Source organism: Alligator sinensis, unplaced genomic scaffold (assembly GCF_000455745.1).
Source record: "Alligator sinensis unplaced genomic scaffold, ASM45574v1 scaffold308_2, whole genome shotgun sequence".
Lineage (NCBI taxonomy): Eukaryota > Metazoa > Chordata > Crocodylia > Alligatoridae > Alligator > Alligator sinensis.
Window position 1 is genome coordinate 2,044,382 of NW_005842082.1, and position 26,877 is coordinate 2,071,258.

General features: G+C 43.7%; 1 protein-coding gene across 1 annotated transcript in view; it reads right to left on the reverse strand.

Moving 5' to 3' along the window:
- The window catches only part of LOC112550333 (centrosome-associated protein CEP250-like), an 84,029-nt gene extending 71,364 nt beyond the window's left edge, over positions 1-12,665 (reverse strand). Inside the window, exons 1-2 of the mRNA XM_025204459.1 lie at positions 12,656-12,665; positions 6,235-6,342 (exon numbers count right to left, since the gene is read on the reverse strand). Coding sequence (XP_025060244.1) covers positions 6,235-6,342; positions 12,656-12,665 — 118 coding nt within the window. The remainder of the gene's footprint in view (positions 1-6,234; positions 6,343-12,655) is intronic.
- Between the last annotated feature and the right edge of the window lie 14,212 nt (positions 12,666-26,877).

Here is a 26,877-nt window from a genome sequence, read left to right on the forward strand (position 1 = left end):
TAGAAATTCAGGTTGTGGGGATTAGAAAGAGTACAGCCCAAAGGCTGAGGTTAAGGACTGGGCTTTCCCACCCCTGGGGATGCTCTTCAAGCATGTACAGATGTTTGTTAGATCAGGTTAACCTGTTCCTGATCTAACTTAGTTCACCTCCTTGAGCCAGCCATTTTTTGCCCAATTGAATCTCCCCAAAGATCTGTACAGATTGGTGCTTAGATCAACCTAAGCCTAGTTAAATTGATGTAAGTATAACATCTGCACGTACCCTAACATACACACATAGCACAATTATTCCATAATTAAAAATGCAAAGCAACAGAAAACATCTGCATTACCTGCCCAGTTTCCTTTTCTCCATCTCTGGCCCCAACCTGGGGGTAAATGAGAATAAAATGGATGAGATGTAACATTGCGTACAACCAGTGGAAGGGAGGAGATATCACCAAGGAGGAGTACTCCTCCTCGGCCCGTGAGTATAGGAGGGCTATTAGGAAGGCCAAGGCAGAGATGGAACTCAGGCTAGCATCCAGGATTAAGGACAACAAAATGTCCTTTTTCAAGTACATTGGGAGCAAGAAGAGGGCACCAGGCAATGTAGGGCCCCTGCAAGACGCAAACGGTAATCTGGGGGCTACGCCAGACAAGAAAGCTGATATTTTTAACAGTTTCTTTGCCTCTGTTTTCTTGAACAGGGACCAGGATATCCCACCTACCACAGGTAGGGACAATCTTGGGGATAGCTCTGTCAGGCCTTCAGTCAGTGCAGATGTAGTTAGGGATCTTCTAGAAAGGCTAGACATTTTTAAATCTGCAGGTCCAGATGCCCTCCACCCAATGGTGTTGAGGGAGCTGGCAGGGGTCATCGCAGAGCCCTTGGCCCAGCTGTATGAGCATTCGTGGTCATCTGGCCAGGTGCTGGGGGATTGAAAACTGGCTAATGTGGTCCCAATTTTCAAGAAAGGGAGGAAGGAGGACCCAAGTAACTATAGGCCCATAAGCCTCACCTCGGTGCTTGAGAAGATCTTGAAGAGAATCATCAAAGAGCACATCTGTGGGGGGCCTGCAGGGGAGATCATGTTCAATGCCAGACCGCAGCCAGCAAGGACAGCCATACCTTGTCATGCATCCAAAGGTGCATCTCAAGCCAATCCAGAGGTGATATTCCCCCTCTATGCGACTTTGGTCGGGCCACAGTTGGAGTACTGCATCCAGCGCTGGGCACCACACTTCAAAAGGGATGTGGCCAGCCTGGAGAGGGTTCAGAAGAGGGCCACCCACTTGGTGAGAGGGCAGCAGGACAGGCCCTACGAGGAGAGACTGAAGTACCTGAACCTGTTCAGCCTCTGCGAGAGGAGGCTGAGGGGGGACCTGGTGGCTGCCTACAAACTCATCAGGGGAGATCAACAGCAAATAGGTAGAGCCCTTTTCTCCCCTGGGGTGATGAGGAACAATGGTAATAAGCTAATGGAGAATAGGTTTAGGTTAGAGATCAGAAGGCAATATTTTACAGTTAGGGTGGCCAAAATCTGAAACCAACTTCCCAGGGAAGTGGTCGTCGCCTGTACCTTGTGCAAATTCAAGAGGAGATTAGATGATCACCTGTCTGGGGTCTTGTGAACTCAGCATTCATTCCTGCCTGTGGCAGGGGCTCAGACTAGATGATCTGTTCAGGTCCCTCCTGACCCTAGCTACTATGATACTATGATACTATGATTGGTTAAATGTGTCATCCTATAAAGGGAATCTTGCAGAGTGAAGCCATGGGTCAGGCACCCATTAAATCGGTCAGGCGCCCATTTAATTACACATGCATGATATTGTTTAGGTTTGCCTTTTTTTTTTAAATGAACAATCCCAATGTACTTTGTGGAAAATTCCAATAAAAGGAAAAAAAAAGAACTTCCTCACAGGCCATTCTAGCTAGACTACTCCTCTTTTTGAGAGGTAAAGAATGGCATTTTTCACACCGTCAGAGGTCAAAACATTGGAGAGTATTGGTTACAAAGGTTAATGGATTATCTATTCTTCATCACTCAAAAAATAATAAAATACAGTTACTCAAGACTGTATAAAGATTCAAATGCTCAGCAAAAGAACTCATAAGAACTCTGAATAGCCATCAGCCACAAGACAAGCTGTAAAACTTTTCTTATGCCAAATGAACCATGAATATGGATTTTAGTGATGCCCACATCTCTACAAGAATCAAACATACACGTTATTTTTACTTGTTTTCCTTAAATGCAAGACAAGCATTTCAGTTGCAAATGATGAATAATAAATGAGGATTAGTGTTGTTCTGATTAGCGCAATTCAATGTTTTACCTCACATATCATAAGCATGTCCTTTTGTGAGAAGTGTGTGATGAAAATATGCACTCTGTTTATCTTGCACTCAGTGGGCATGTCCAGCTGAGTGCACACATTCAATGTTTACCTGCCCCACCACATATTTGTGCTGCTGCTTTGTGCCCGTGGGCATGCCCATGCACATGCACCTTGGTGTGCAACAAATTGCCCAAGGGAGGGCAGGGGAGGTTGAGGTCAGCACCTGTGCTTGCCCCAGCAGTCTTGCCTGGGGTCCTGGGCGCTCCCTAGGGCAGAAGCAGTGCTGATCCAGGCACATGGAGCCTGGCAGGCAGCCAAAGCATGGCTCTAGATGGCCAGGCTCTGTTTCTGGCAGTGCACACTGCTGCCATGTACACTGTGCCACTTTTTTAGTGGCATTGTTTTTTGACCCTGGGATCTCCTAGTGTCAAATTTTGTGGCTGTACTTCATGTAAATTAGCAGTGCTGATAATGGGTGCACCTGAGACACACATGTTTGTGGTGCCTCAAACAGCTTTGAGGCACTGCAAACTGCATGTGTGCACTTGTCTGGATGTGCCCAATGAAATCAACAGCAGTGGTCTAGTTTTCCTCTCACTAAAGGAAATGATAAAAGGTCCACTAACTTTAGTGAGACTTGGAATTAGTTTTATCTCTGTCCTGGTACAGGATAATAGAGTTATTGATTTAGACTGTAGGCTACTGCTTGCAGATATGATATGGCCTGGAAGAATACAGAAATAATATCTTTGGCTGCTGAGAGACGTGGAAAAAAAACTAAACAAAACAGCCCCTTACTGGAAGAAGCAGCATGTTAGTTCAACCCAGCTCTGCAGCATCTATATAGGTCACATGCTTCAGCATGGCTTTTTTGTCGCTTTTATCTAACAGCTGATTGAATCAGCTGATTGAATCAGCTATCAGATAAAAGCACCAAAAAGCCCCGCTGAAACATCTGATCTATACAGACTTTGGGTGACCTGGGTCCAACTAATGTGATGCCTCTTTTGGGCATGCATTGGTCTCAGGACATGCTGAGCTTAAAGTGAAATGCTGGGTTTTTAAAATTATTTTTACACCTATAAGCAGCTTTTGTCTCTTCTCCAGTGAGGAAAGATTTCTAATAAAAATGTTTTTGCACACATTTACATTTTGCTTATTTTTGTATGAAAGACTCCAAAATAATTTTACTGCATTCAGTTAATTTGAAAGAGATACAAATAATAATTATGGTGATTTTTTTTTCCATTGGCTTCAAGTGAAATATTTAAGTGAATTATTTTCACCTATCATAAAAGGATATTTGTCAAAAAACAAGAAAAAGTTCAGTGTGAAAAACTATTTCTCTGAGTTGAAAATGCTTGTTGAATTGTTGAATATTCTCATTATGAAGACTTTAAGAAACTAAAATTATGGTCTTTTAAATTATTTCTAGTGATTCCTTTACTTAAACAAATAAAGGAACAGACTCTTTGGAAATATTTCTTTTAACTAACTGTTTTTGGTAATGTTAAGCAAGCAAGCAAGACAAGTGTTGCCTTGAAAGTTTGGAATAAAAGAAAAGCCAAACTGATTCTTTATCAAATACTTGAAACTGAACACTTTCGCCATGTCCAGATAAGCATGCCTGTGTTGCACATCCAGGCATTTCCTGCACTGCTACCTTGCAGCATGGTGTGGGGGGAGGGGGAGGGTTGTGATCCTGGGAGACCCTGGGGTCAAATAAACCCACATGGGAAAAAAGCCTTGTGACATACATGGCTGCAGCATGAGGCACCCAAAACTGGAGCCTGGCTCACCAGAGCTATTCTTTGGCCGCTGGCCAGGCTCCCAGCTGCAGGAGTGCTGTGGCTACAGCTTCCCCAGCCCCCAGGATCTGAGGTAAGGCTGCTGGGGTCAGCACAGTTGCTGGCCCAACATCCCCTACACCACTCAGGGTAACCTGCCACGTGCCAGAAGGAGTGTGGCATGGGCGTTCCCCAGGGACAAGGAGCAGCATCACAAGGAGTGCTGGTGCTTCTTGTCCCCGGAGAACCAAATGTCTGCACCTGTCTGGAAACAGCCTTTGAGTTCAGAGTTTGAGTCTTTGCTGCAATCTGATCTTAAAGACAGCTGTGCAAATGACCTTTTAAGGTTCACCCATATTAAAGGCTGATTTCTCAGGTGCATTAAGGGCAAACAGACGAGTCATATTTAGAATCTTATACTAAAATGATGACTTTGCTGGTATACAGTATATCACAGATGCAAAGTAATATGGAATTTTTGTTTTCTGCATTTGAAAGTAACAAGGAGAAGAAATGATGCAAATATCAACTTCACTCTTTTATCAATGTGGTACACTATTTCAGCTATAGGAAGCAAAGGTTGCAAAATACTTGAGGCCAAAGGAAATTTTCCTGTCACTGTCACTGAAAGTCATGGCAGCTTATGTTTTTTAAGACAGACAAAATGCCCCCAACTTCCTGCAGTTAACCTGATCCCTGTTAGGGATCAATTTCTGCAACTTGAGATTATGGAAACATTAGGTCTCAGGTTAACTGTCAAAGTAGTTCAGGGATGTATGTATTCTAAACAAGATTATGATTCTAGGGTTACTGATTTGTTATTATTGATGTCTTGCAAGTATATTCATGTTCTGCCCCAAAACTACCGGTTAGTAGAGACCCACCTAGTTTGGCCAGTCACAGCAAGTATAGTTTTAAATTTAGGAATGCAGCTTTACTCACAGATTAAGAGATCATTGTTTACATAGGACCAGAACCTTTTGTGTGACTGGCTTTTTTGACTAAAAGTTGCTCAGAGCCCCGTCACAAGGCACAGACTGGCACACCAATGAACACAGCATGGTTATGATTTAGGTGGATTTTGGTATAATCCCAAAAGGATCAATTGATAGCAAAAAATAACATCACTAGCTGTAATAGTTTCCTAACCTTAGCTGCCTGCTACCCCAATACCAACAGTTTTAGGGGATTTTTACATGTGCTGCAGGACACAGTGCTGACACTTTAGTGAGCCACGCTAATTAAAAGTGCCCATGCATCATATGTATCAGCGTTGCCATGCATTCCTGTGCTGAAAAAATGGTGGTGGGGTGCTTTGAACTAAAGCTCATTGAACATGTTGTATTTCTAAGTGCTCCGCCACCATTTTTTTACTGCAGAGACGCACAGTGACACTGATACACGTTAGGTAGAAGGCTGCTGGAGCGTATCAATTTCCATGCTCCAGCAGACTAATTTAATTGTGTCTCCTTCAACATGCTGGATTTCCAGCATGTCGGAGCAGACTCCACACACATATCTAGGAGACCTTAGATACAGGCTGAATTTGAAACTGTCAGTAGATCATCTTGGTGATGCCCTCTTTCTTTCCATTATGCCTTGTCTCCTACACCAGCAGCAGAGAATTTGTCCACTTGCATCTGGAACTCCATAGCAGCAGAAAATCCCACTTGCTCCAGACTGACTAGACTTGAGACTAGATTGTATCTTCAATGTCATGAAAAGTAATTTTAAGTCAAGACGTATTCTGGTTCTTCAACCGCTTATTGTTCAACAAAGGGAAAAGCACATTTAACAAGCTTCTCAGTTTGTGGAGTTTTCCCCACCCAAGCATAATAGAGGTTTCCCTGCAGTGACTTCACTTGTCCATAATTAGAGAAAACAGCCATCACAGCTAAACTACTAACATTCAAAAGTTTTGACTGAGCAGGACTGCAACATTAATTCCTTCCAGGTGTTATTCTTTTCTTGACCGTATTTTCATAAATGTTGTATTGATACAGCCTACACTGCAGAAAAGGCTTTCTATATAGTAAAAACCTTGCTAAAATGTTGGTTGCAAACATTCTTTATGGCCTATTTTTCCACTTAATTGTCTGGAAATAAAGGAAATTAATGTTACCTGTTTTGCTTTGGTTTTCACTGGCAGGAAAGACAGAATTTCTTTTCTTCTTCCCTACCCAGGATCGTGATGCTAAAGGAATATTTTCTTCAGATGCAAGATACAATACTGTGTGAAAAAAGTAACAGATTCTTATTTCAATTTATACTGTTTTGTTTTTTTTTATAAAATAAGATTAGGAACCTTCAGTGTGTAGAGCAAAATAGTAGATAGAGATGTAGCATAGTATCTAAAAAATACCACCAGGGCAGTCCTATTTAATATTACTTGCAAGGGGCATTCTATGAAATTAAAGCACTAAATTCCAAGAGGTTCTTTTTTTTTTACACATAGGACAATACTACTAATTTAGCTGTGATAGAGAATGTGCACGTGAGTGGTGGTCTGACCACAGAACAAGGAAAAAGGTTTGACTGAGGTGTAACCCAATATTAATACATTAGAATAACAGACAGAATAGTAAGGCATTTGTCTCTAAAATGTCTTAGATAAAAAGCATTCCACAGTGATCATCAAGACAGTAATTACCAATAGCTGTCATGCAGTGGCATGTATTAGTATTCTTTCAGAAACCTAGTAACGTAACTCTTGGTCAATGCACCACTTTTAGCAATGGTGGCTCATTCAACCTGTTCTCTCCATTCATGTTATCTAGTTCTGCTGATGTGAAGTGGTTTGGAAGTTGCGGGATGGGAGGGAAGAAAACCTCTTTAAATGGATAGAGTAGCACCTGCAGTTCTTGTCTGTGGAGAAGAGAACCTAGTATAGCTGTGATGCATCTCTGTATTTCATATGGAAAATAAGCTAAGCAAGCATAATATGGAGCTGTTCAAAGTGACATTCAATCATTCTCTGAGACCCAAGCTTGGTGAATTAAGACAGAAGTCTGCTGTGCCTTGTGGTTCTGACAAGCCCTTGAAATCTGAGGTTGTATATTTGTTTAACACCTCATTCTCTTTGTGAACAAAGGACTGTAAACTGCTATCCTTTTTTCTCTTTCTATTATATATTTAGGCTAGGGCCAGAAATTACATACAATCTGATACAAATGACCGAAACTAGGTCAGATCTATAACACAACAGAAGTTCAACGCATAACATTGACCAGATTCAAAATGGCCAAAACCAGTTTAAGAAAAACTTTGATGGATGTAGTATCAGACTTAACTGATTTAGGTTAAATAGATTTATTGAACTAATCCTAGATCCCCTGCAGATGCAAGTTAAGTTACAGTCCCCCAGCTTCCCACGATGCTTTGCACCTCCCCCCGCAAATCCCTTCTCACTGGGTAGGTGTGCTAGCCTTTGCCCAAGCTTTCTACTCCAGCTGATCAGGGTGATGTGTCCCACCCCTGCCCTCCCCACCCCCCAGCTTCTGGCCTCAGCCACTGTAAGCATGCGGCTGCATTTCTGGAATCAAAAGTTGATGTTTGTTCACTTACTTCTCAGTTCAATCTATGCAGTTTAGACTAACCTGTGAAAATTGAATCAATTCAGCCTCCAGTTTTGATTATCATACTTAGGCTTAAAGTCATTAGACAACTTTTTGATAACCCTTTACATTTAATTAATTGCCTACATTATCATAAACTGATCTCCAGATGAAAGACACTTAATATATAACAGAAGTTTGCAGGCAAGTGTCACCATTGTTTTTCATATATACTTTTTCACACAGGTCAAACCACATTTCTTTCTCACTAGTCCCTTGGTTCCTCAGCCTTGAGCAACAGCCTTTCCCAATAGCATTGCCTAACAGAGTTCGCAACTAACAATGTCGTTAAACTTATTAGTCTTAACAATTCCCTCCTAACCCTTGAGCAGTTTTATGATAAAGCTACATGCTATTAGAATAGACTGACTTATCCCTGTAATAGTAATATTCATTTAGGTTTAAAATAATCCTACATTTATATATAAAGTTATAGAAAGTATACAAAAGTTAGAAATATAGTTAGCCTATTTTTATACAAGTCAATAGTTAAGACTACAAATCATTATTTTTGCCGAATTGTATCAAAGACATATTATTTCTCACTGCCCTTTGGCAATGTTATGCATTTAGTACTTTGCTCCAGGGAATGAAATTAAACTCATATATGTTCAGGCCATAAACTGCATAATCGTTGTATCAAGGAAAGAAAATGCATATCCACCTCTCATTGGAAATTACATTGCAAAGTTACTTGGGGAGAGAAAAGACCAGTTCCATTGTTATAATGTGAAATAAGATCAGTATAGTATTTTGCAGTATTCAAAACACTCTACTAGAAGTTGATACTTAATCCTCATTACATCCTTGTTAGCAAACAGGGTAAATATTATCTTACTTAGCAATAATAAATAAGTAGTATTTACTAAATCCAGCTTCTTGTAACTATTTCTCTATGGTTCAGTTTCCTGAGTATACGAACATAATTTAATGCATTTGAGTGTTATTATTATGAGCACCAAACTCTGCAATATTTGGCATATTTAGTAGCGCAGTGGCTTCTAAATAGGTTAGGTATGTGTCTACCTCTCATTTTAAAAGCTGCATTTTATTTATAGAACTGTGGAGAGTTATAGTGTATTTATTATTTAAACCATCTATTAGGATGTAGCAGGTTGTTTTCCATGGTTCATCAGACGAGCTCTGCAGGCTGGCGCAGAGAGGAAAAGGGCCATGCCTCTTCCTCCTCTCCCATCCCCACCCTTTCCAATCACCTGCTCCCTAGGGTGGGGCAGGAGTGAATAGTCCTGCTATGATGTAGGCTCTGGTGTAGTTGCACATATGGAGACCTCATGCTTTCTCCCTGTGCTACACCCATGAGAGGATCTCTTGGAATTTGACCTTCTAATTTTATTTTAAAGCCCCTCCCTGAATGTTTGCATAAATAAGGTCCCAATTTTTTTAAGTTACTAGAGATTTTGGATGCATCAATTCTGCGGCCTTACATGAAACACTTTAAAGGAACTGGATATTCAAAGTGCTGATCATCAGCCCCCTGAAAATGGGGCACTAAAACTTACTAGTCAGTTTTCTCTGATGATTATTCTTAAACCCAATAGAATTTCCCTCTTTTTGATGTTATTGTTAATGTTTTAGATTTTATATCAAAAGTTATTCTAAAGAAAGGGAAGTCTAGTAAAAGTATTATTATATTGTAAAAAAGCTAACATAACAAGGCTATACTCCTACTTCCTCCTTTCCCTTTACTGCAGTCAGAATCCTGTGATAAGAAAATGATCTGCCTTGCCAAGGATTGGTGTCACAAAGAGGAGATCAAGTTTCTTGCAAGAAACAAGCAGTAGAAACAGAAAACCTAGAGAAGAAACAAATACTAGATCTCCTAAAGAGGGAACATGCAAGGAATGCATGATACATAAAGCAGAGCTGTTTGTAAACAGAGGTGCTTCTGAAGAGATATCAACCCTTGTGTAGGCTTTCAAAATCATCCCCCTCCCCCACCCCCCACCCCTGCCATCTCTCACCTACTGACCAGTTCTTTTTTCAATTTACATTTTAACTGACTGGCTTTCTTGCATACATACTGGCCTTTGGCTGTTTTGCCACTCCAAGAAGATCAGGGACCATCTGCAGATAATTCCCCAGCTTATTGAAGGGTGCTTATGTCCAAAAGCTTGCTAAAAAGAATTTTTTCCAACTATTTGAGTTGATCTAATAAACAATATTGGATTTACCCAAATAACCTTGTTTACCTTAAGAAATTGGTATTTATCCTTATACTGTTGTAAAACAGAACTGCATCACCTGGGTCATCTCTGAAGGGATGCAAATTGGGACAACCACCCCAAGCCCCGTGCTTTGGGAGGACCCGCAGAGCCAGGAGGAGAGGCTGTGGCTGCCATTTAGCCCACCCACCTGCCTGGCAGGTTGGATGGCTCTTTGCTTGGTCTGGCTGGAATTTCTGGCTGCCACCCATCCTGCTGCATCCAGTGTGCCGGGGCTTTCATTCCCCAGCATAACTGTGCCGTGGGACAGGGAGGGGGGGCCCTGCACAGGCTGCTTTACCCCAGGCCCTGCACCCTACTGTGATCATTTTTGTGCATCAGCTTCTTAGCACCCTGGTTGTTCTGCAGCTACAGTAACAGAGTACAGAATTATATCATGATGATAATAGTAGGTGGGCCTGATTCTTTCCTCATACGTTTGTGAGAATCAGAAGTAGGCCAAAAATGCACTCTTTTTCCTGGGATTTGTCCATAGATTAGAGAGTAAGGGAATTCAACTGTACAGAAATTCATAACACTTGTTAATCTCATGTTAATTTACTAACTGCTGTGCACTAACTCCTCCAACAATTAGGGCTAGATATAATAACACTTAGGACTTAGCTACCTAAATCCGTTTCAGGAAGATGAATCCATAAGTCTCCTAAGGTGCTCACTAGAGGTCAGATGTATAACTCACACCAGACACCTCAAAAATACTGTTGCAGCTACTTATAAAAGCTGCTGAAGGAGAAAGAGAAGGTGCCATATAGATCACCTAATGGTTAGAGCACTCATTCAAGGAGTGGTAAATTGAGGTTCCTTTTGCCCTCAGCCTGCAGATGGTTCTACATCAAATGTCCCATTCCCAGGAAAGTACCAAAGGTAGCAGGAAGGTACTGCTCTCACAGAATAGCCTTTGGCCTGATGATTATAGCAGCTTCCTGGGAGATGGGTTTGAATCCATCAGAAACAAGGGCTGAGTACAGACATTTGGGTGGGTTAGTCGTAAGTTAGATCATGTTAAATATGACAACTTGGTCTAATGTAAATTGGGATGGAGGGACTGGTTCAGGGTGCAAGCAGTCTTCAGGGGTACCAGGGGTCTTCAGGAAAGATTGGGGGGGGGGGCAGGTAGGGACCGCAGGGGGGTTGGTGGGGTCAGGGAGGATTTACTAGAATCTGGGAGACTCACGGGGTCTGTGGGGGTGGGGGGCTTCAGGAGTGCAAGAGGTCTCTCCCCCTTGGGACCAGGGGCTATTTTTATCCCACAGATCTCCCCCACCCAAGACAAACAATGCCCCCCCCCCACATGAACTACCCCCTGATCCTTTCTGCCACTCCCCCCACACCAACTTCTTCACCTTTTGGCATCAGCAAATGCTGATAAAAACAGCACCAGGTGTGGCTTGCAGGACAATGGTTTGATACACTGGAGTGGGGGTTGGGGCTGGGCCTGGGGCCAGCAACTGGGCTTTCCCAGCTCTGGGGCTGCTCTGGGGACTGTACAGTTCAGTCAGGTCAGTTTTGCTGGACCTGAGCTAAGTTAGACTACATTGGCGGTACAGTTAACTTAGATTGGGTTGGCCATTTTTAGACCCATCTAACTGTCCTGAACATATCCATCTAATTAGTATAAGGTCCACACCTGGGTTAACTAAAGTAGATGGGATGGCCATTTTTAATTTAACCTTAACTCTTAACCTCTTCAAATGTCTGTACACAGCCAAAGTCTCCTAGTTCCTGGTGAGAGATCTTAACACAGTGCTATTATGGAATAGTCATATATTATCATAACCTCCTATCCTAATGGAGAAGTATGAATCCTGCTCAGTTCTTTGAAATAATTTATGGAGGTATCTGTCTGAGAGTAAATTTGGCCATGGATTGGACGTGCATAGAAGTAAATTGTTGCCACCCGTATTAGAGGTTTACACATTTCTAAATCAAACAGTTTTTAACTGGACTTTTGCCTCTGTAAATTGCAGGATGTTTACTCTTCTGCTGGCTTTTCTAAAAACTTTCACCGATGTTAGCATTTTATAATTGTTATCCCATGCTTTAATAGAGCTGGCTCATTTCTTTCTTAGATGCTGAGAAACAGATTGCAGTATTGACTGAAGGAAGACGGTTCACAGTGCTTTCTATTTATAAAAGGTTATAAAATATTTGCAGATCAAGAAGAGGCTTTGTTCTGAGAAATTTCAAGTAAGAGCAAGATTATTCCATGGTTTAAACTTTTCAGAAAACTACACACAACCATGCCTCTTCCAATAGTAAAGTTATGAGTTACCAAGACATTTTCAAAAGGCTAAAACACTAATATTTTTAGTTTAGCAAGCCAGTTCTACAACACTATTAGGTGTGCCAGTCCTTTAACCCTTTATCAGTTGAAACATTATATAGTACAATTTTTTGCCACCTCAAAAACATAACTCTTTCTGTACATTATTTAAAATAGATAGGAAATTAATGTCCTACTTTTCTTGGCATCTCTTTGTAGATACATTTTCCAAGAAGCTTACAGCATGTAGTTACTCTTTTTAAGCTTCACACTTATAGTTCACATATTTGCCTCCCATCAAATATTTAAAATAATCCCATTTGTCTAACATGGCCCTTCTACTACTAATAAGCTGTGTCCTATTATTTTCCTGAGCAAACATTTTACTGGTTTTCATAACAAAATACACTAAAGCAAGTTTACCTTCATCCATAGTAAAAAATTTGCAGACCAACAACAATGGTTCCACGCTTATAAAAGTTAAGCCTACTATGTCAGACTGTTGTACTTCTTGCTAGGCTACAGGATACTGTTTCCAGTGGAAAGTAAGAAGGGTTTTTGATGGAGATCAGGTTTCTTGTTCAGGCAGGGGTCAGGGCAACTTTAATTCAATGAATGGTATTTTTTCATAAATGTTTCCCTCCGTAGCTGAAGGACAGAAATGCCTGGGGTTTTTTAGGAGGCTTAGTTTTAATGATCAAGTGAAACTCAGTATGTAGCAGATTTGGCAAAAATTCAAAATTATTAAGGAGGCAAAGTTTTCTGATATTTTTTATTGGATCAAAATGGAGTTGGGATAAAGTTAAACAAACTTTTACATGAAAGACATTCTTCATCAGGTCTCTAATCACAGGAAGCCAGACATAGCATAGTGAAACACAGCAGAAGGGAGGGGCTGAGAGAAATTCTCAGGAATAGTAGATACACTGTTTGAAGAAGAAATGAAGCTGGTTCCTAACCTATCAAAAGGAATGAAGGCCAGTCTCACCTTTGCTGTGTGAAAAGAATGTAACATTTGGGTAAAATATAGTGTATCATAAAACCAATATCAATGTTTAGTCCTTGGATCTTAAAGTTCAGCCAGCTTATGAATTTTGTTTCTAAATTTGCCTTTTAACAGGTGTTAGGTAGGACTGTGCAAAGTGGCTAGTATTCATTTTGGATTCAATTTCGGCCGATTCGGGGGACAATGATTTGATTCAGTGATTCAAATCACTGACCTGCATCGATTTGGTGGAATCTGATTTGGAGATTCAGATGCTGCCGAATCAGCCAGATCTCCAAATCACATAGGCCCCATCCCCCACCCACTCTCCCAACCCTGCCTGAACCCAGCTCCCGGATCTTTGAAAAGAAAGCCCCCACTCACCGGCTACTGCCAGGCAGGGGATTGATCCCTGCTACCCCCTGCTGCCTCTTGCTGCATGGCGGGCTCTGTCATGAGCACCCCCACCCCTGCCTGCTCTCCCATCCCCCGCCCCATGGCTTCCCCACATGCCCCAGCTCCCGACTCTTTAAAAAAAAAAAAAAAGTCCTTATTCACCAGTTCCTGCCTGGTGGGGGGGGTGATCTCCACTGCCCCGCACTGTCCCCTGCTGCCCCACGCTATGCAGGGGGCTCTGTTACAAGCCCCCAGAAGCCCTGGTGGCTATTGCAGGAGCTGGCAAGTTTTTTGTTGTTTTCCAAAGGGCCAGGAGCTGGGGCCGGGTAGGGCAGCCATGCGGGGAGGGGTGGCGGTGCTGAGACAGTGGGTGGGACTCGGGGGGCATTCAGGGGAGCTGGGGGAGCAGGCAGGGGATGGAGCCTGGCAAGGGTGCCCCCATGGTCCCCTCCCCACTCCTCCAGCCCTCCTCCCTGGCCCCCTACTTACCAGCACCAAGTCTGGGTCCAGCTCCCTGTCGCAGCCAGTGGGGACTGCCCAAATCTCTGAAGCTCTCTGAATCTTTTCTGAATCAATTCAGAGAGCTTCAAATTGATTCAGACCTTTTAACTGGTCCCCTGATTCAGTTTGGATTCAAAGATTCGGCCTCTGAATCGGGCTGAATCTCCTCCGAATCGACTCAGCACCCAAAGCTTCACACAGGACTAGTTTTAGGTAGATTTCTTTTGAGCACAAGGATAGGTCACATAGAGAGAGTGGTTGTTCTGTGAGAAATGTGATCCTGAATATGTGTGCATCTCTGTCCTTTATAAACTGTTTGCAAACTGTCTCTGTCCTTTATAAAATGTTCTGAGTGGCTGTACTGCCTTTGAGGGAGCAGCTTAAGAAATGGAGTATCTAACAGGAAAGTTGCCCCCATCTATTAGATGATGTGGATTCTTTTCTACAGCCTTATGTTCCTAAACCGTCATCCCCTGGCTGCAGGATAGGAAATGGAGCCATGTATCTGCCTCCATCCAGGTAGCCAGATCTGACCATAGCCAGAGCATCTACATGAGACATGTAGATCCCTACAGTAAATGTGGAGTTGCCTCCGGTGTCTACACCTACAGCCCTATTGGGCCTCAGGAAATTAATAAAATCTGCAGCAGGTTAGTACTTGTAAATACAAATATTATTCTGCTGAAGTTTTTTCATGCACAGCAACACACATATAGACACTGACAGAGCTGGCTGGGGCACAAAGGTGCTTCAGTGCAGGGGCTGCCTACTGGATAGTCCCACACTAAAGCAACCTAGTGCCCCAGACAGTCCCTGTGCAGCCCTGGAGCTCCTGGCCAGCCAGGGCTGCTCTAACACAGCTCAACATCCTGCAATGTGTAAACATGGTGCGCAGGAGCAATAAAATCTGATGCGGTATGTGCTGGACTTTATTGCTGCCCATTGATATGCACGTGTAGATGTGCCCAGAGAGTAGGAGGAGTAAACAGTATTTGTGTCCAGTCTTTGGGTGTACCATGCAAGAGTTGGATGGGCTGCGGGGGGAGGGAATGGGAATGACTACCGTATGTAAGTGTGAAGAGAAAATCCCAATCTAGCCCCAAGGAAGGTAATAATTATGTGTAACCCATCACCTAGGTGTGCGGCTTTCATCCTGCCTAAACAGCAACAGGTAATAGGCAGTTTGACTGACAAAAATAAAAAATAAAAGGATATACTGCAAACTAACAAAAAAGAAGACATTTAAAGTATCAGAGACTGAATTCCAACAATCAGCACAAAATTTAACTCTCAAATCAAACTCAAAACTGCTTTGAGGTTTAGAAGAGTACATTTGTACTTCTTCATTGCAGTTGAAAGAATGTGAAATAGGATATTCTTGCCACATTTCCAGACCTGATGAAACCAGGAGGTATTGAAAATAATTTTTTCATGTGATTTCAGACTCAGATTTCACACAGACTTACCCAAAATGGGTTTTGCTAATGTTGATGCTTTAGTGTATCAAACTGGTATTATATTTAAATTACGGTGTTGCCTTGTATTACTACTATGCTTTGAAGGAAGAGCATACACAGAGGCTTTGTACCTTTTCTTTCTTACCCTTTGTGCTACCGGCAATAGATTAGGGTATTCTACAGTTTTTTCAATCCCAAAATCATTCACTGGGATCACAGCATAATGGATCTGATAACTGACTACGTTCTTATAGCACACTATCTTGGAATGGTTCAAACATGAATTCTCCCTTATAGTTATATCATTATCCAGTACCAGGCACTGGAAAAGGCAAGTACCTGTCCTTCCTTAAACAACATTTATGGAGAACTGCCAAGTGTACTGTTCCCATGCATTTGTGTCCCCATGCAAGTCAAGAAGAATGACTCAGGATTCCTGTATAGTTGGTGTGATACTGAGGTCAGCCCTGGTGCCCTAGGGAAATGAAGGTGGAATTTGTCTTAAAGACTGTATCCTGAAAGAGGAGTGCTTGGAATTAGTGGACCTATACAGCAGATTCATCACCATTTCTTTCCAAATTGAAGCCTACTTACAAGTTAGTACATGACTAAAACTTGCATGACTGATTGTGTTAGAACAATGGCTCATTTCAGGTACATTCCCTTCCCATCTGAATGACAAAGGTGATTAATAAAGACAGACACTGGAACTAATAAAAATATATTTAATTATTTTTTCATAAAAAATAGGCTCTTGTTAAATGTGAAATGTGATGGATCTTTGGTTATGAAAACAACAGGTCATCAGGATTTGTTTTTCCCTTTTTCTTTTCTTTGGAAAAGAAAACGGTAAGGTAGAGGTTGGGGAAATGAAAGGAAGAAAAAGGCAAGGGGAGCAAAGCACTCCCTTCCAAAAACCAAATAAATGAAGAATTTTTATTTTTTTTTTAACCAAAAACTTGCAAACATTTCCTACATTAGGCATTTCAGGGAAAATGAAAAACAAATACATTATGGTTCCTCCTCACCCCAGGTGCAGTTTACAATATTTTCTTGCATGGTGCACACCTTCAAATAACCTAGACACCTTGTTTTTGAAAAGCAAAATCTTTTTTCCCCTACATTCTTCCAGTCATGGCCTAGAGCTGGCTTTTTACATGGAGAAGCTGTGTTGCAAAGTGGCTACCAGCTTCTCTCTCAGCCAGCAAGCAGAGAGCAGCTGTGAAAGGGTTACCACTGACAGCCATTTTGCATCACAGCATCATTATGCTTCTGTTCTGGTAAAGAAAACCAGCTCCCCATATAATACACACACCCCAATTTGGGAGGGCTGATATTTGGGAGAAAAATGTATATGTGATCTGCAAGTAAATATGGTAATAAAATCTAAAGACATCAAAGCATAAATGTCATATGATAGAAAAGCACCATGAACAGATGTAATGGAGCAAAATAAAAAAGTATTTGAACCAGTGTTTCTATTATTATTATTTCACTAACAATCAAGGGCCAAATTAGGAACCAAGATTCTACTATGGTAACTACTATATAAACATACAGTTTAGTTAGTGGTGTATTCTAATACCCTAAAACCACTTCCTCTGGCATAGTCTTATCCTACTCTTGCTAGTCCTTATCTTTTGAACAATACTTAGCATTGCCACTTAAAATAATTTAATTAATAATCAGTTATAGGTATATCTTAAAAGGTTAATGCCCTGAGATTGGATGTTGTTTTGTCCACTGGGGTGCATCCACTGGGGTGCAACTGTGAGGTATGTGGCACCGCAAACACATCTGTAGCGCCACATACTGAACAGTCAGATGTTCTCTGCATTGCAAAGGTGCACTGCCCATGCATGCTCTACTCTGTTGGTGTTTTTTCCTGTAGGTTTTTTTGACCTGCAGGAAAAAAAATCCAACAAACTTGAGCAGTGCATGCATGGTCAGTGTACACCACTGAAAAGTAGAGCCAGGCCACCTGATGCCATGCTGCAGGTGCCAGCCAGGCTCTGCCCAACAGGATCACTGCTGCTGCAGCCTGGGGAGGCCCCCAAGATCCCAGGTAATGCTGCTGGGGCCAGCACAGTGCTGGCCCAGGTCTCCCTTACTGCCCCTGGGGTAACTTGCCACATACTGAAGTGCTTGCGGCATGGGGTTTCCCCGGGGACAAGTAGCTGTGGCCCAAAGCACGCTGCTGCTACTTGTCCCCAGAGAACCAAACATCTATGCTCATCAGATGCAGCCCTGGTGTCTTTTGTCATTAACAACATACTTTGTTCTTAATCAGACAAATGTAAGCATTAGACTTTAGAGCCTTGTTTTCCTCTTTGTATAGTCCTTGTCATAGTGACTATATTAAAAAGAAATACCCCTATCAGTTAATAACAGCCACTATGTTAAGCAGTCTGAAAGGGTTGGTTTAGTATACAGATGGGTCAGATATGAAATATCACATCCAAACTTCTTTCCTTTGCAGAAGTTCAGAGGCATCTCCAGATCTGAATTAAATGCTTTCGTGAGACTTTATAACAGACAAATTGCAACAAATACGAAAATTCAAGGTATGTTTGTCTCTTCCAAATGTAAATACACTCTAGCCCTTTAAATTTTCTCATAAATAATTCAGGCTGTGTTCTCTGTAATGCTTTCTTTCAAGTAATAATGTCCTTCAACTGTTTCAGGCTGGAATAAGACTTAGAATATGAAACATGAGATTTCTATTATTAGTTGGCAGCACAAACAAATGTTATTCATCATATGAATCAAGATGCCTGGAAAACTAATCCTGATGCAAAATATGTTTCTGGGAGGCTGCAAAGATCTGATATTTCACATTTGAAATGAGGAGAAAACACTTAAACATTAAGATGGAGGTGGGCTGAAAAATATAGTAGCTGTATTTATAGAATGTGCCATCTACCTTTTAAAACTGTTTGCTGAACTTTCTTGCAGTTTGGGAACTGGTTTATTTCGGTTTATTTCTATTTGTGGTTATACAAATCAACGGAGGATTAGTGTAACCACCCTTCTTTCCTAGAGGCTTCCTATGCAGTCCAAATTCTTACTATATAGATTTATTTGATGTAGCAGTTGGGATGGAGCACGTGAGTCTTCCTGGAAGCTAGCCTATAAAGCCAGGAAGCATTGTAAAATCTTTTCAGAATCTGCATACCTGGGATGAAATCCTGGTTCCATCGAAGTCAGACAAAACTTACAATAACTTAAATTGGGCCAGGATTTTACTTCTTGTTTCTTGCATGATACTGAGGTGTTAATCACAGCATCATTCAATACAGAGCTAAAATCACCAGTGTCCATCACAACACGAACATGGTTATTGACTTGAGTACATGGCATTGCATTAGCATTGTGTGTGATGCTGAAAGGTTAAGCTGTACCTTACCATGAGATTCAGAGAATACTGCCCCAAGTGACTGCAGTGGCCATGCCTGGCTTGCATCCAATTTAGAACCTTCCATGCTTTTCATGGAAGGTCAAAACCAGGAAGCTTTATTATTGGGTCAGAAATTAAATGTTTATTCTGAATGGTGGTTTCCTTCCACACTTTCCTCCAAGCTGCTGCATTGTCATGTCCTACAAGGGCTTGTGCATGTGTCCACAAAGATTACCAGGAGACCAAGCAGTGAGCTGGGAGGTTCTTTAAATCTCTATGGATGGGGAGGTCTGGGTTGTCATTCATGCGGACGACCTCTCTGTATTTAGCTTCGTCATGGCAAATGTCTGGAGGAGCAATATTAGCCAGCACCAGTAACCGTTGAATTGGTTTAGATTTCAGGGTTCTGGTGATAGCATGCATTGAAGAATTTAACTGGACATCCATGCATTTGGTAGCAGCCCAGACAGGTGCACATGACTTGGCCATTGAGGAGACCAGTGCCATAGCAGAGGTGCGAAGTACTCCTGCAGTGGCATCACAGCTCGTTCCAGCGAGTTTTTGCACTTTGTTCACCTGACTCTTAATCTTGACAGCTATTTTTCGAAGATGATTACAAAAAGTTAAGGTCGAGTGTCACACCTAGTAGGACAGAGTTGGAACATGTTGTAATTTTTCTTGGCAAAAAAGAGATATTGAGATGAACATGTGCTTTGTGGCTATTGAGGTGAAATTCTGAGATGATGAACTTAATTGGGTTTGGTGGAAGATGATCGCTTGCTCATGGCCCACCCTGCTATGTAGAAATCCAAAACAGGAAAATCCAGAACTAATGTCATCACAAGGGCAACTGAACACCCAACGGCCTCCCGGCTGATGGAGCAACAACCATAGCAATGACTTTAAATTGTGGCAGAGCTGAATTAGATTATCTATCCAGAGAAAAAAATAACAACAACCAAAAAAACCCCTGCTTTACTATTAGAACAGTTAAGCAGTAGAATAGATTACATACACAAGTTATACAATCTGCTTGCAAGGCTTGGATATAGAATGACTGCAGCCAAAGCCTTATCTTCAATGTACTAGTCAGCATAGTAGTTGTATTTTGTTGCTAAAGCCAACACTCAAATACTATCTCCTCTAGAACAAAGAGGAAGCAAGGAGGGGATTATATATCAGAAATACCTGTCAGACATACACTGCCTGCCTACCCTGCTAGTAAGCTGCTGAATCAAAGGAAGAACACAGATTTCACCGAAGAATTTGGAGAAGGCTGAAAGTCAAGCTTTGTATATATGACTTGAATGCTAGCTAAATTGTGGTTAATACAAACATTTCTTATATATTTCTTTGTGTGTGTGTGTGTGTGTGTGTGTGTGTGTGTGTGTGTTTCAAATAACTTCTTAATAAAGAACAATTTTATTTTGGAAACATGAGGTCCTGTCAGTTTTACACAACACATTTCATATGAAACATATACTGCCTCTTGCTCAAGGTTGTGTCTAAAGGCAAATTCTAGTACTAGTACTATGTAATAGGGAATTGCCCTAATGTGAAGTTCTCCATTTTCTCCTCGATAATTATAAGTGGTATTAAACTTATGTACTATTCTCATGTTGAGGTTAAGCAATTAGAGGGGCTCGCTAAGGGTGACAGCCATGTTCTGTCTGTTGCTGTTTTTGTTATTTTGTGTGAAAATCGTTTAATACTGTCCTATACTCTGTGGCCTTCATGGGCATGCCCAGATGAGTGTGCACATGCAGTTTGCAGGCCCCGCAAACTGCACATGGTGCATGTGCAACCATGTACTGTGCTGGAAATTTGCAGCACGATGCCAAAATTTGATACCAGGAATTCCTGGTGTAAAAAAAAAAAAATGGCAGCAAAAAACCCCAACACGCTGCACGCTCCAGGACCATGAACTAGAACAACTAGAGGCTGGGTCATCCAGGCACGTGCTTTGGTTTCCAGCCAGAGTGTCTTCCCTCCTCCAGATCTGCCCCAGCTCCTCCAGCACACTGGGAGAAGTGGGGAATGGACATTTTGCCTGAATCAGAGTATTTTGCCCCACATCACAGTGCATGTGCAAGGATGTGTGCAACAGCAATAAGTAGTGGCACAAATTTGTGTCACTGCTCTTTGTGACACTGCAAGTGCATGTCCCTACATGTGGAAATGTAGCCTACTACTCCAAGCACGGAGCTAATCTTATTTAAAGGTAGCCAAAACTTGTTTATAAACCTCTCCCATGACTACTTTTATTGTCTGTTAATTAACATAGCTAATTAGATTCCATTTTGATTTTTAAAAACTGAAAAAAAATGTGTATTTGGTGTATTCCTAAACTACATACTTTTGTATTATCCTATTAAGCTGGGAAGACAATAGACTCAGAGTCTGTGTACACTCCTGACATTTTCTGATTAATGAAACAATGGAGGAGCTTTTACTATGGGACCGTAGAAATGGGAACTAGTGGACTGGGAGTATTTGGCAAGGCATGCCCAGGCATTTTATCAAGGCTGTTAAGTTTCTTTTGCTCTTTTAACATTTTGAGTACTTTTCCACTTTTCCTCAGAGCAGTAGTGCTTTACTATATCTCTAGATGCCTGCTGTTCCTACTTGCAGTAAGTGCTGAAATAGAAGCAAAATGACAGAGACATTTTGCTAGGTCTCTTTTTCAGTAGCTGTTTCCAATTACTATGTGTATGTGTGTGTAGTGTGTGTGTGGGCATGTGGGTGCAGCTATCTGAGTCATCCACTTCCTGAAACTAGCAGTGAGTCACCATCAGAGTATTTTGCTTTACAGTACAGACAACTTGGAGTAATTTGTCTTGCCTTATGGCTTAATTGTTAGTTAATGGTTTCATTGTTCTTTTCCATGAGCACTTTATGAGGTACACAAAAATGAATATGCTAGGAATAATTATTCATAGTTAACCATATGCAAAATGAGCCCTTACTGTCTTGCTACAAGTTATAGAGAGAAAATAAAATCTCCATCTTGTAATTTTTACCTTTATCTAATAAACAAATTGCATATATCAATCACTGATGGTACTAGTATTCAGACATAACATACAATTTAACATGCAGCAGATAAACTTGCACATACTTCCTTTGAACTTGAAAAGGAATAGTAATACCAAGGGTTAAGTTTTGTTTTCATGTAAAAGATTGTTTGAGTACTAGCGTCAGGGTAGGTACTCGAGTCCAGTACTAGAGTACTAGAATCAGGTTAGGTAACTGGAATTTCCCTCAGTCATTCTGCCCAGACAGCATAGATGAAGGAAAGATGCCTTGGGAATTTTGGAGGAGTGGATAAAAGTGTGTCCAGTACTAGAACTTGTTTCTGCTTCCAAAAGAGCACTGTGTGCTCCCATTGGTGCTTGTTATTCCTGAAAATGGGAAGAGGCTCAATATCATAGTCATAATAATGGGAGCATATACACAACATGTGGTACTGTGCATTAGTGTAGTTTACTGAACAGTAAGCATGTGTGCCTACACATGTGTGCACTTAATATGCAGTTAAAAAACCTTAACCCCACTTAATTTTGCTACTTGCAAATACAAGTAGCAAATTTAAGCAGGATTAGTTAATGTGTAGTAACATACATGTAAACATGACCTGGGAGCAAGTTTGCTCCCGGGTCTGCCCAGCAACTAGGGGACCGACTTGAAACCAGCCCTACGGCTGCAGGCTAGGAGCCTCTCCTGGCTCAGGACTAGGCTGTCTCTATGGCAGCCCCTGTCTGGAGGCTGTAAAAGCCTGCAGATATTTTGAGCACCAGGGCACACTCACCAGGGATCCTGAGCACACTGCAGGCCCTGTGTGCCCCTCTGAGCAACCCATGGGCTACCTGTGTCTGCCTGCCAGCATCCCAGTGTCTCTGCTTGGCACTGCACTGCTGTATACAGCTGCAGGGTGCTGAAGGGTGCTGCAAGCTGCTGCTGCTTCTGGCCAGGCCTGTCAGCCCCCCAGGGCCACCTGTAGGCAACTTCCAGGCAGCAGGGCCAGTGCTACCTGGGGCATTGCCTCTGCTATACGGCTGCAGGTCACTTGCCATGCCCACATGCTGGCTGCTGCAGGCAGCTGCCCAGGACTGATGACACAGGCACAGCCATGTGGGGGCCCAGAGAGCCAGTGCAGGACCCAGCATGGCATTCTTGATCTTGCCCAGGCCTGTGACCACACACATCTGAACACCTGCCTCCTCCACCTAGGACCCCAACTGCTGCATGATCTCAGGGCACTATGGGTTGAGGCAGAAATGCTGTGTCAGTTTGAGCGGAGTGGGTGCTCCAACACTCACATTTATGAGGCTCTGTCAGGCCAGATGCAAGAAAATAGGCACAACCAGTTAGAGCAGCAGTGCTGCAAAAAGGTCAAGGCCTCATGGACACAGTGGGTCACCATGACCAACCACAATTTTAGGTCTGGCTGTACCCATAAGTCGTTGCCCTTTATTCAGCAACTGATAGACACTCTTGAGCCCCAGGAGCCAGGTCTCAGCTGTGCTATCTTTAGCAGCATGGGTGGCCTGCCTGAGCCCCCACCTCAGCCTGGCACCTCCTGTAACACATCATTGGAGGAGGGACTCTCAGGCATGCAGTGCCCTGTCCCACCCAGCTCTCTGGTTGCAGTTTCCACCAGCAGCTCAGAGAGCCCTGCTCAAGTGCTCAGATCCTGCCTCACCAGCTACACAGGCCCAGGGCCAGACATGAGGCACAGCCAGCCATTACACCAGTGGCCACCAGCAGCACTAGCTTCTCCCCAAAAGGTCCCTGGCCAGGCACCTAAATAGCATGCCCTGTGAGCTGAAGGCATTGGGTGCAGCTGCATGCCATTGCCGACAGGGAGGATTGTGCCGAGCCACCAGCCCTCACCAGCCATGGACACGTGCCCAACTCCATAGTGAGGGTCTTCTCCACCCCAACCCTGCCTCTGCCCCCTCTCCCTGCCTGGCCTACCCATGCTCCCAAGGCCCCAGTTTCCCCCTCACAGCACACAGAGAAATGGGAGACCGTGCTAAACTTTACTGAGCAGCCCGTGCCCCTACAGCTAGGTGGGCATGCACCTCTCACAAGCCAAGAAATGCATCAATGGCAGCGGCAATATCGTCCTCAGCAGTGGGGGGCAGTGACATGTTTTGAAGCCACTGGTAGCCCTCCAGGTGGCAGCAGGGGTTGCAGGGTAGCCCAGGCTTGCCCCCTGCATTGTTGTAGGTCATGGTCCCATACCAGGAGTGCAGGTGCACCCAAAGCATCATGAGGATCAGCAGCAGCATGGCATACTGGGTCAGGTACCCTCAGCCCATGGAAGCAGCTCATTGTGCACCTCCCAGGGCAAATGCAGCAGGGGAATGCTTGGGATGCAGCAGCGATGTGGCTTGGGGTTGGCCCTGGGGTGCCTCTCCAGAGAAGTCCCCTGCAGGGAGTGTGGAGGTGTGACCAGCTCCTCATCCCAGTTTTCCAGGAGCCCCATGACCCACTAGCCCAGGCACCGTGAGCTGGGCAGCAGTGAATCAGAGCAGTGGGCCTGAAGGGAGATAGGGGGCAAATGTGGTCTGGAGCAATGGCAGCAGGTGCTGCAGCAGCCTGGCCTATCATGTCCTGGGAACAGGCTGGGGGAGGCAGGCCACCCGCAGCCAGAACTCAGCAGCCCACTGGACCCTGGGGAGCATGGGGGTGCCAGGGGGTTGGCCAGCAGCTGCCTGGGCCTGCCCACCTGGCTTACCATGGTCCCTGGGCACACATGCACATCTGAACCCTGATCTGTGGCCAGGCAGTGCATGGTCCCTGATATAGAGCATCTTATCTCTGAAATCACAAAAAGGTAGCTTATAAGAAGGGAACACTTGAAGAAATAACTAGGGAAGAATATAAAAGCATTGCTCGGGCATGCAGGGATGAAGTCAGTAAGGCCAAAGTGCAATTGGAGTTGCAGATGGCAAAGAATGTGAAGAGTAAGAAGAAGGGTGTCTACAAGTATGTCAGTAGAAAGAGGAGGATCAGGGAAAGTGTGGATCCCTTATTGAATGGGGGAGGCAAACTTGTGACAGAGTATGCAGAAAAGGGTGAAGTGCTCAATGCCTTTTTTGCCTCTGTCTTCACAGGCAAGGGCAGCTCCCAGACTACTGCACTGAGTAGCACAGTTTGGAGAGGAGGTAAGCAGCCCTCAGTAGCGAAAGAACGGGTAAGGGACTACTTAGAAAAGCTGGAGGTGTACAAGTCCATGGGGTCAGATGGATGTACCCAAGGGTGCTAAGGGAGTTGGCTGAGGGAGTTGGCTATTGTGATTGCAGAGCCATTGGCCATCATCTTTGAAAACTCATGGTGATCATGAGAGGTCCCGGATGACTGGAAAAGGGCAAACATAGTGCCCATATTTAAGGAAGGGAAAAAGGAGGATTCAGGGAACTACAGACCAGTGAGCCTCACCTCAGTCCCTGGAAAAATCATGGAGCAGATCCTCAAGGAATCTATTTGTAAGCATTCAGAGGAGAAAAGGGTGATTAGAAACAGTCTGTATGGATTCAGCATGGGCAAGTCATGCCTGACCAACCTGATTGCCTTCTATGATAAGCTGACTGGCTCTGTGGATGTGGGGAGACTGGTGGATGTGGTGTACCTTGATTTTAGCAAGTCTTTTGATATGGAACAAGGAGCAACAGTCTCAAATTGCAGCAAGTGAAATTTAGGTTAGATATTAAGAATTTTATCATTAGGAGGGTAGTAAAACACTAGAACTGGTTATCCAGAGAAGTGGTGGAAGCTCCATCCTTGGGGATTTTCAAAACCCATGTAGACAATTCTTTGACTGGGATGATCTATTTGAGGATGGTCCTCTTTTGAGCAGGGGGTTGGACTAGATCACCTATTAAGGTCCCTTCCAACCCTAATTTTCTATGATTCTATGAAATGTTACAAACTCTCACAAAAAGATTCTATCTCATGGCTCTGCAGGTCCTGCATCTGGATATGGGGGAGAGGCCACACTTGGCAGTGGGGTTGCAGGCTGAGGGTCACTGCCATTCACTGCCAGGGCTCTGTGGATGTGCTGGCTCCACCAGAAACACACAGTGGACTACACACTCCTCCTCCAGTGGCTGGTGGTGGTCACAGAGGAATATATAGAGAATACACAGGCTTGGCGGGCAGAGGATGTCACCCATGAGGATGCGTGGACTGACGGGAAGGGGTGCAAGACTGGTGTGAGGAGGCACGGGACCAGGTGTTCTGAGCCAAGCTCCTGTCCCTGAAGCATGAGTTGTTCCCAGTGCTGCAGGAGCAGACTGTCATCCTGGGCTGGGCAGGGCAGGCTACAGACAATGACCATTAGGTGCTGGACACTGTTCTGGCCCTGGTGGTCACATTCATGCTTCCTGCTCCGACTCTGAGACTAGCCCTGCATGTCCCCTGGCAGCCACCCGCTATCCTGCAGCAGGCTCCCACTTAGACCTGGGAGGAGTTCCTCCACTGACTCCAGATGCCAGGAGCCCCTGGCCTGGGCTCTGCCCCAGGTGCCTTACCACCCAGCCCTCCCCCTGGACCCATCCCTGCCACCTGGCCTGGCTCCATGTGGGCATGGAGTCACAGCTGCCTGCATCAGCTCCAGGAGCGCACGCCGGCCCTGCTAGGCCTGGACCAGCCAGAGGGGGAGCTGGCTGTGCCAGAGTATCACTAGATGCCATTACCCTTGGGTGAGCCACGGCATCCAAACCCACAGGGGATGGCCAAAGGCTGGGGTGTTGGCTGCCTGCCCCCAGGCTCTGCTCCCTAGGTGCCCTCATCCCACTCCAAGACACCACAAAAATCACTTTGTAAATAGTTTGCATGGGGAAGAGGGGTTTTTATTGTTGGTGGGTGGGGTGGTGATAGAGGGACTCTGTTTGTTGGTGGG